Source organism: Nomascus leucogenys, chromosome 14 (genome assembly GCF_006542625.1).
Source record: "Nomascus leucogenys isolate Asia chromosome 14, Asia_NLE_v1, whole genome shotgun sequence".
Taxonomy (NCBI): Eukaryota; Metazoa; Chordata; class Mammalia; order Primates; family Hylobatidae; genus Nomascus; species Nomascus leucogenys.
Window position 1 is genome coordinate 50575748 of NC_044394.1, and position 10810 is coordinate 50586557.

The 10810-nt window shown below is 47.5% G+C and overlaps 1 protein-coding gene across 1 annotated transcript in view; it reads left to right on the forward strand.

Annotated features, from left to right (window-relative positions):
* Window positions 1-10810, forward strand: part of SDK2 (sidekick cell adhesion molecule 2) — a 309169-nt gene that overhangs the window by 223438 nt on the left and 74921 nt on the right. The window contains exons 17-18 of the mRNA XM_030827794.1: window positions 3241-3422; window positions 4463-4578. Coding sequence (XP_030683654.1) covers window positions 3241-3422; window positions 4463-4578 — 298 coding nt within the window. The remainder of the gene's footprint in view (window positions 1-3240; window positions 3423-4462; window positions 4579-10810) is intronic.

Here is a 10810-nt window from a genome sequence, read left to right on the forward strand (position 1 = left end):
AGGCAACAAGAAATGCCTACTCAGTGGTAGGAAGGATTTAGGTTGGACACCTAGCAGAACTTCCAGCAGCAAGACCCCTGGACGCCAGCAGGAATGCGTGAGAGGGGAGGCTATATGGGCTGACATAGGAACAGGCCTGCAAGGAGACAGGAGAAGAAAGAAGTAACTATCCGAGGGGCAACCCTCTGGGAAGCTGCGAATATTCCATCACAGGCCAGAATTCTCTTGACTCATGAGTGGAGAAACCAGGTGGCCGAAGAACTGATGGAAAAGTGAAAGTTCTTTCTTTGATTATTACTAGAAATGAAGCCCAGTTATACAGACCCTTATCTTTGCATTTGACTGAGGGACTACTCTTCTAGTAACCTAAATGAGAGTCATTAAGGGTCACTAAAATGTGGTATTCATAAGTTCAAATTCATAAGTTATTTGAGGTTACTGAGAACTCTCACTGATATTCTAGATTCTGGCTACAAAATGCTACGCAACTCCGTGTGTCTCATTCCTGCACGTACACACCCTCACAGTGGTTTAACTGCTCCACTATTGGTTAATTTTGTTGTGGGTTTTTCACTAATCCTGAAGGGCGATGGTTCTCAAAGTGTGGTCCCAGCACCCATAGCATCGGCCTAACCTGAGAACTGGTCGGAAATGCAAATTATCAAGTCTCTCCAAGACCTACCAAACCAGAGACTTTAAGGATAGGCTTAGAAACCTTTGCTTTTAAAAAAGTCTTCCAGGCCGGGCACGGTGGCTCACGCCTGTAATCCCAGCACTTTGGGAGGCCAAGGCGGGTGGATCACGGGGTCAGGAGATTGAGACCATCCTGGCCAACATGGTGAAACCCCATCTCTACTAAAAATACAAAACTTAGCTGGGCATGGTGGCACACACCCGTAGTCCCAGCTACTCAGGAGGTTGAGGCAGGAGAATCACTTGAACCCAGGAGGCGCAGGTTGCAGTGAGCCGACATCATGCCACTGCACTCCATCCTGGGCGAGACTCCATCTAAAAAAAAAAAAAAACTCATCTAGGAGACTTTGATGCATCTTCAGGTTTAGAGAAGCAGTGTTTTAGGGCATTGAAATGCATCGGAATACTTTGAGGTCCTTAATTTTCCAATAATTAGATGCTGAATTATATATGCATTGTGTTTCTCAAGTGAGTGACCCATCCTTTGTGTCTGACCCCCAAAATTTGCTTGTACACACTTACTTCTTTAGTGCCATGAGTGGAGGTAGAAATGGGTCAAGCAGGTAGCCCGGGTGTTTCATTCCACCTGGGCGAGTAACTTTCAGAAGAGGGAGCCTGTATCCTAGAGGAGGAAAGAAAATGAGCCCAGGCTTCAAGGACAGCTCTCCTGTCCATGACCCTTCCAAGGCTGAGACCTGCAAGACCTGCCCTGGGACCTCTCAGTGCCCCTGGTTAGCAATCCTCCCCGCTCAAAAAGAATAGTCCAGACACATCCCCTAGACCTCTGCTACCCAGGAAGGTAACCATTAGTCAGCTCTGGTTACTTAAACTACAGTCGACCCTTGAACAATGTGGGGGCTAGGGGTGCTGACCCCCACACGGTTCATAATCCATGTATAATTTCTTTTTTTTTTTTTTTTTTGAGACAGCGTCTCACTCCATTGCCCAGGCTGGAGTGCAGTAGCTCAATCTCAGCTCACTGCATGCAACCTCTGCCTCCCAGGTTCAAGCAATTCTTCTGCCTCAGCCTCCTGAGTAGCTGGGATTAGAGGCGCTCACTACCACACCCGGCTAATTTTTTCTTTCTTTTTTGTTTTTTTGTTTTGTTTTGTTTTGTTTGAGATGGAGTCTCACTATCACCCAGGCTGGAGTGCAGCGGCGTAATCTCAGCTCACTGTAATCTCCACCTTCTGGGCTCAAGTGATCCTCCTGCCTCAGCCTGCCGAGTAGGTGGGACTACAGGCATGTGCCACCACATCCGGCGAATTTCTTTTATTTTTGGTAAAGACAGGATTTCACCTTTTTGGCCAGGCTGGTCTCAAACTCCTGACCTCAAGTGACCCACCCGCCTGGGCCTCCCAAAGTGCTGGGATTATAGGCATGAGCCACCATGCCTGTCCCAATCCACATATAATTTTTTTGACTCCCAAAAAACGTAAATACTAATAGCCTACTGTTGGCCAGAAGCCACACCTATAACAAAACAGTCAATTAACACATATATTTTTATGCATGTATGATATAACTTTTTCTTAATTTTTTCAATATTTCTAGGCTATGTGGTTCATCTGCGAGTTTTTTCAAATTGTCACAAATCTCTAAAACTTTTTCTGATATGTTTATTTTTAAAACTCTGTGTAGCTGGGCGTGGTGGCTCACGCCTGTAATCCCAGCACTTTGGGAGGCTGAGGCAGGTGGATCACGAGGTCAGGAGTTCGAGACCAGCCTGGCCAGCATGGTGAAACTCCGTCTCTACTAAAAATACAAAAATTAGCTGGGCGTGGTTGCAGGCGCCTGTAATCCCAGATACTCGGGAGGCTGAGGCAGGAGAATTGCTTGAACCCTGCAGGTGGAGGTTGCAGTGAGCCAAGATCGTGCCATAGCACTCCAGCCTGGGTGAAAGAGCGAGCGAGACTCCATCTAAAAAAAAAAAAAAAAAAAAAAAAAATGCTCTGTGTATACATGAACCTGTACAGTTCCAACCTGTGTTGTTCAAGGGTCAACTATAAGCAAAACTAAATCAAATTCTAATTCAGGCCAGGTATAGTGGCTCATGCCTATAATCCCAGCACTTTGAGAGGCTGAGGTGAGGTAAGCAGATCACCTGAGGTCAAGAGTTCAAGACCATCCTGGCCAACATGATGAATCCCCGTCTCTACTAAAAATACAAAAATTAGCCAGTGTGGTGGCGCATGCCTGTAATCCCAGCTACTCAGGGAGGCTGAGGCAGGAGAATCACTTGAATCTGGGAGGCAGAGGTTGCAGTGAGCAGAGATCGCGCCACACTGCACTCCAGCCTGGGTGACAGAACAAGACTCCGTCTCAAAAAAAAAAAAAATTGAATTTTCATTTCCTCGGTTGCACTAACCACATTTCAAGTGCTCAGCAGCTGCATGTGCTGGCGGGCACCCTGTTGGACAGCACAGATGCAGAGCACTTCCGCCACCGCCAGAAGTCCTATTGGACAGCGCTGCCCTGGACAATTTCATGGGTACGAGGCCAAGCAAGCTGACTCTGACTCCACTGTGCCTCGCCTCTTCCCCTCAGGTACTGCCTGGCCGGGCTGCCCGTGGGGTACCAGTTTAAGAACATCACGGATGCTGATGTGAACAACCTGCTGCTGGAGGATCTCATCATTTGGACCAACTACGAGATCGAGGTGGCTGCTTACAACAGCGCTGGGCTGGGGGTCTACAGCAGTAAAGTCACCGAGTGGACGCTGCAGGGAGGTAGGTAGAGACTGTGGCCTCAGACCAGGCATGGTGGCTCATGCGTGTAATCCTAGCACTTCGGGAGGCCAAGACAGGAGGATTGTTCAAGCCCAGGAGTTTTAAGCCAGCCTGGGCAACGTAGGGAGACTCCATCTCTACAAAAAGTGAAAAAAATGAGCTGGGCGTGGTGGCATGCTACAGTGGCACAGCTACTCAGGAGGCTGTGGTGGGTGGATCGCTTGGGCCCAGGAGTTTGAGACTAACCTAGGCAACATAGTGAGACCCTGTCTCACAAAAAATAAACAGAACTAGCTCGGTGTGGTGGTACATGCCTGTGGTCCCAGCTACTCGGGAGGTCCCCGAGGCTGGAGCCTGGGGAAGTTAAGGCTGCAATGAGCTGAGATCGTGCCACTGCACTTCAGCCTAGGTGACAAAGTGAGACTCTGTCTCAAAAAAAAAAAAAAGGGTGAAATGAAATGAAAAGAGACTATGGCCTCAGAGGAGCAGGTGCTTCCCCTTCTCTCAGTCCCATGCCTATTGGCTTCTATGCCTGTCCAGGCCCGAGAGCCTTGGCTGTGTGGCCTGTTCTCACCAGGCCCCCACTATTGCACCCTGGGGCTGGAATCACCACCCCAGGCCAATCTACCCCACAGGGTGGGAGGACTGAGGGGAAGAGGAAGAGGAGGCTGGCTTGGACATGGTGAAGGGAGGAGGCTCCAGGCATACGGGGACCTTCTGTGAATTTCATGTTAAGTAGATCATGAAACGGCTTACTTTTAGCATTCCACCTGAAAACCAGGCCAGAGCATTTTTCATCCACACCCCTTTTATTTACCAGTACCCTGTGAGGTGGCTCAGGCAAGTTTTATTAAACGCAAACTAATCCAGAGAGAATATGAAGGCCTCTTAAGTCTACACAGCGAGGGAGGAGTTGGGGTGGGGTAGGGGGGTACAAGGCAGAGGCTATGGCCCCCACCCCTGCATTTTCTCTACTGAACTGGGCAAGAGAGACTGACTGGGCCCCCCTCCACCCCACCCCGTTCTCTCATCTCCTCTAGTTCCCACGGTCCCTCCGGGCAATGTGCACGCAGAAGCCACCAATTCCACGACCATCCGCTTCACCTGGAATGCCCCCAGCCCCCAGTTCATCAACGGCATCAACCAGGGCTACAAGGTACATGAGGCATCTCCTCACCCAAGAGGAGGCCCTAAGATCTTCTGGAGGAGGTGGGGAGAGGGGACAGAGGGGGCAGGAGGAAGTCTCCCCGCTGTTTCTGAAGTCATTGGCTCGAGTCAAGCTAGGGACACACATTAGAGGAAAAGAGCTCCAGGCCTTCCGCAAGGCTACATGCGGGCCACAGGAAGTGCAGACACTGCCCTGACTGACACTCAGCGCCACGGTCCTTCCCAGTGAGACTGGGTTATACACAAAACCCAGGTTATTTCAGGCTCAGAAACACCTGGTGTAGGGATCAGGCACAGTGGCTCACGTCTGTAATCCCAGCACTTTGGGAGGCCAAGGTGGGCGACTCACCTGAGGTCAGGAGTTCAAGACCAGCCTGGCCAACATGGTGAAACTCCGTCTCTACTAAAAATACAAAAATTAGCTGGGCGTGGTTGCAGGCGCCTGTAATCCCAGCTACTCGGGAGGCTGAGGCAGGAGAATCACTTGAACCTAGGAGGCGGAGGTTGCAGTGAGCCGAGATTGCAGCCATTGCACTACACCCTGGGCAACAGAATGAAACTCTGTCTCAAAAAAAAAAAAAAAAAAAAGAGAGAGAGAGAGACAAAAAAAAAAAAAAAGAAACACCTGGTATAGCCATGGCTCCATGAGAAAAATCCACCATTCACTTCTTACCGTGGCTCTTGCAGGCTTCATGCTCGAACATATCCCCAGGCTGTACTCGACTCCACGTAGTATGTGGTTAAGGGCACAGGATTAGGACTCAGACACACTTGGTGGTTAAAGTCCCAGCTTTGCCTCTTGCTGGCAACCTGCACATGTTCTTTAACATGTCTCAGCTTCTGTCCTTCAATCAATATTTATTGAGCAGCTACTCTATGCACTGCTCGCACCGCTGAATAAGTAAAATAAACTCAGTTTTCTCATTTGCAAATGAAGGTGATAATAATACCTGCTTCTTGGAGTTGTGTGAGGATTAAGTGAGATAATATTTCTAATTTGTTCAGCACAATGACAAACACATGATAAGCACTTGGAAAGTGATTTTAGCAGTCGTAGAAATGCATTTGGGCTGCTATAACCAAGTACGACAGACTGGATTGCTTAAAGCAACAGTCCCCAACCTTTTTGGCACCAGGGACCAGTTTCATGGAAGACAATTTTTCCATGGATTGGGGTGGGGGGAGGGATGGTTTCGGGATGATTCAAGCACATGACATTATTGTGCACTTTATTTCTGTTACTATCACATTGTAATATATAATGAAATAACTACACAACTCACCACAATATAGAATCCATGGGAGCCCTGAGCTTGTTTGCCTGCAACTAGACGGTCCGATCTGGGGGTGATGGGAGACAGTGACAGATCATCAGGCATTAGATTCTCATAAGGAGTACTCAACCTAGATCCCTCACATCCGCAGTTCACAGCAGGGTTCACGCTCCTGTGAGAATCAAATGCTGCCACCGATGGGAGGTGGAGTTTAGGTGGTAGTGTGAGCACCGGGGAGCAGCTGTAAGTATAGATGAAGCTTCACTTTCTTGCCTGCTGCTCACCTCCTGCTGTGCAGCCTGGTTCCTAACAGACCACAGACTGGTACCTGGTGGTCAATGGGGGTTGGGGAACCCTGGCTTAAACAACAGAAATTTATTTTTGCACAGTTCTGGAGGGTAGAAGTACGAGATTATGGTGTGGGCAGGGTTGGTTTCCTCTGAGGCCTCTCTCCTTGACTTCTAGGTGTCTGTCTTCACTTTGTGCCTGTGTCCAAAGAGATCTTGGCTCACTGCAACCTCCACCTCCCAGGTTCAAGCAATTTCCTTGCCTCAGCCTCCCGAGTAGCTGGGACTACAGGCATGTGCCACCATGTCTGGCTAATTTTTTTGTATTTTTAATAGAGAGGGGGTTTCACCATGTTGGCCAGGCTGGTCTCAGACTCCCAACCTCAAGTAATTTGCCCTCCTTGGCCTCCCAGAGTTTACAAGCATGAGCCACCGTGCCTGGCCTAAATGTCCTCTTCTTATAGGGACCTCAGTCGCATTGGATTAGGGCCCACACTAATGACCTCATTTAACTACCTCTTTAACAATTCTGTCTCCAAATACAGTCACATTCTAGGGTGCTGGGGGTTAGAATTTAAACATACAGATTTTGCAGACACAACTCAGCCCATAACAAATAATAATAGTAATAATAGCAGTAGACCAGGCGTGGTGGCACATGCCTGTAATCCTAGCACTTTGGGAGTCTGAGGCAGGTGGATTACCTGAGGTTGGGAGTTCAAGACCAGCCAGGCCAACATGGTGAAATCCCATCTCTACTAAAAAAAAAAAATATATATATACACACATACACATATATGTGTATATACACATACATATATGTGTATATATGTGTATATACACATACATATATGTGTATATATGTGTATATACACATACATATATGTGTATATATGTGTATATACACATACATATATGTGTATATATGTGTATATACACATACATATATGTGTATATACGTGTATATACACATACATATATGTGTATATACGTGTATATACACATACATATATGTGTATATACGTGTATATACACATACATATATGTGTATATACGTGTATATACACATACATATATGTGTATATACATTTATACATATGTGTATATATGTATAAATGTATATATACATATACATATATGTATATATGTGTATATGTATATGTGTATACATATACGTATACGTGTATGTATACACATATACATATACACATATACATATATACATACATATACGTGTATGTATACATATATACATATATACACACACACATACATGTGTATATATATACACACACACATATACGTGTGTATATATACACACACACACACACACACACACACACACAAATTAACTGGGCATGGTGGCGCATGCCTGTAGTCTCAGCTACTCGAAAGACCGAGGCAGGGGAATTGCTTGAATCTGGGAGGCGGACGTTGCAGTGAGCTGAGATTGTGCCACTACACTCCAGCGAGACTCTGACCAAAAAAAAAAAAAAATAGCAGTAATAATAGTAGTAGTAGTACATTTGCTCTCCTTCCAACTGTGCTTAAAGTCAGGACTTCTCAGTCATCCCATCCTGGAACACAGACCTCAGAGCCCAGGCCCAGTTCTCTCGTGTCATTCCACGTGGGTCCCGTGCCTGTCCTCCCCATGGAGGACTGAAGACAGAGCACAGCATGGGGGATCCACACTATGTTTTAAAGGGGTAGGACCTGCCCCCAGCAACGTGGGGCAGATGGAAGGATGCCGTCCACTCCCTTCAGATGTGGGAGGGGAGGCAGAGCATGTGAGGGGAGGCCAGCTGTGAAGCGGAGAGCACTGCAGGCCCTGAGCTTCAGCCCAGGGAACGCGTGACCTCGAGGTGACCACTGACACATCCTGAAGGTTCCTGCACCCCTCTGCACTGTGCTTGCCACAACTAAGATTAATTCTAGGACTCGCTGCCTTAGCGGTTCTTCCTCCAAAGTGGGGGAGGCTGGACAAGAAGGGACTGGGATGAAATAATGAAGAGGAGTTTCTGATAGTGTTGCAAGCAAACAAAGGAGGGATGGTCCAGAACTGAAACTGACCCAGCTTCACTCCGGCCTTGGCCCTCTCAATCCCAGGAAGGCAGTGAACCCAAGGTCGAGCAGAGCTTTGCAGGCAGGGAGCAGCAGCTGAATGCTTGGAGCACTCGCTGCCGGAAAACTCTCCTAATTGGGACCCTGGGGGAGGCAGGGGAAGGAGGGGGAGGCCAGCATTGCTGAAGAGCAGAGGAGCTGAACTGGGAACAATTAGCTTCTTGCTACCAATTCTAAGTGCAAGTTTTATTCTACATATGGGAGGGCTGACCTACAAACTTCTAAGGCAAACAGCTCCCCCGAGGGCCAGGAAGGCCAGCCCATGGCCAGGACAATTAGGGCAGTGGCCCATGGTGACCCAGAGCAAGAGGAGGTGGCAGAGGCCACTGAATTCCCAGGTCCAGTCAGTGCCCAGCCCCCAGTAGCTACTCGATAAAGGTCAGCAGGAGTGAATTGCCCAGATGTTTTGAGCACAAGAATTGGTAGAGGAGTAAGGAGAGCTCACACTTACAGGGCACTTTCTCTGGGCCAGGCAGTACACTAAATGCTTCACTCACATTTATCTTTCATGCAAGCAGCACAGGGACTCTAAGAAGGAGCATTATCGGCCAGGCGCGGTGGCTCACGCCTGGAATCCTAGCACTTTGGGAGGCCGAGGCAGGCAGATCACTTGAGGTCGGGAGTTTGAAAACAGCCTGGCCAATATGGTGAAACCTCGTCTCTACTGAAAATACAAAAATTAGCCAGGTGTGGTGGCACACGTCTCTAATCCCAGCTACAGACATAGGAGGCTGAGGCAGGAGAATCGCTTGAACCCAGGAGGCGGAGGTTGCAGTGAGCTGAGATTACGCCACTGCGCTCCAGCCTGGGAGACAGAACTAGACTCCATCTCAAAACAAACAAACAAATTAAAAAAAAAAAAAAAGCAAAAAAAAAAAAAAGGAATATTATCATCACACCATTTTACAGAGAAAGAAACTGAGGCACCAGAGGGAAGTTACTTGTTCAAGGTCAAACACAGTGACAAGGTCATGCAAAGCTCAGATTCAAACCAGAGGCTTCACTTTTCCTTATATTAAAAAGAAAACGTCGGGCTGGGCACCGTGACTCATGCCTGTAATCCCAACACTTTGGAAGGCCAAGGCAGGGGGATCCTTTGAGCCCAGGAGTTTGAGACCAGCCTGGGCAACGTGGCAAGACCCCATCTTTACACACATAAAAAAAGTTAGTCAGGCGTTGTGTTGAGTGCCTGTGGTCACAGCTACTCAGGAGGCTAAGACGGGAGGATTGTTTGAGACCAGGATTCGAGGCTGCAGTGAGCTGAAATCACACCGCTGCACTCCAGCCTGAGTGACAGAGTGAGACCCTGTGTCAAAAAAAGAAAGAGAGAGAGAGACAGAGACAGAGAGAGAGAGAGAGAGAATGTATTATTTTTAGTTGTAGATAACATTTTCAATACCAATGAATAAAAGCAGAGATTTTTTTCCTCTGCTTCTTTAGCCTTCAGCATATCACAAGGAGAAAAAAGCAGTGTTTGTCCCTTGTATACCTCCAATGAGAATGAGCATTTTTCCCCTTGTGTTTTTTTTTCTTTCTTTTTTTTGAGATGGAGTTTCGCTCTTGTTGCCCAGGTTGGAATGCAATGGCGCAATCTCAGCTCACCGCAACCTCTGCCTCCCAGGTTCAAGCGATTCTTGTACCTCAGCCTCCCAAGTAGCTGGGATTACAGGCGCATGCGCCACCACGCTCAGCTAATTTTTTTTTTTTTAAAGACAGAGTCTTGCTGTGTCACCCAGGTTGGATCTCAGCTCACTGCAACCTCCGCCTCCTGGGCTCAAGTGATTCTCCTATCTCAGCCTCCCGAGTAGCTGGAACTACAGGCATATGCCACCATGGCCGGCTAATTTTTGTATTTTTAGTAGACACGGGGTTTCACCACGTTGACCAGGCTGGTCTCGAACCCCTGACCTCAAATGATCCACCCAACTTGGCGTCCCAAAGTGCTGGGATTACAGGTGTGAGCCAGCGCTCCTGGCTCCCCCCTTTTAATTGTGAAAATTTTCAAACATCCACCCAAATAGAGGAAAGACTGCAGTGAACACCTGTATCCCCATTCCCAGCTTTAACAATGCCCAACTCCCAGCCAGGTATGTTCCATCTCTGCCCCAGCCCTCTGCCTCTCCCCTGGAACATTTTGAAGCAAATCCCAGGCATTGTATCAGTTCATCCATGAATATTTCCGGAAAGAAATAGTATAGATGAGACCTCTATTTAAAATAAAACCACAGTAACCGCATTATCATTATGATGGCTAAAAATATCAGCAGGCCCTGTAATATCATCAGATATCCAGTCAGCCTTCAAATTCTCTTGATTGCCGCATAATTTGTTACTCGTGGTTTTATTTGCTTCAGGATCTAAATGAAGTTCTCACAATTGCAGTCAGTTGAGGGGTTTTTTTTAGGTCTCAGTTGAACTATAGATTCTCTCTCTCTCTTTCTCTCTCCCTCTCTCTTTCTTGTAATTTATTTGAGAAGAAACTTAGTCATTTGTCCAACAGAATTTTCCAGTCTGGATTTCGCTGACTGCATCCCTGTGG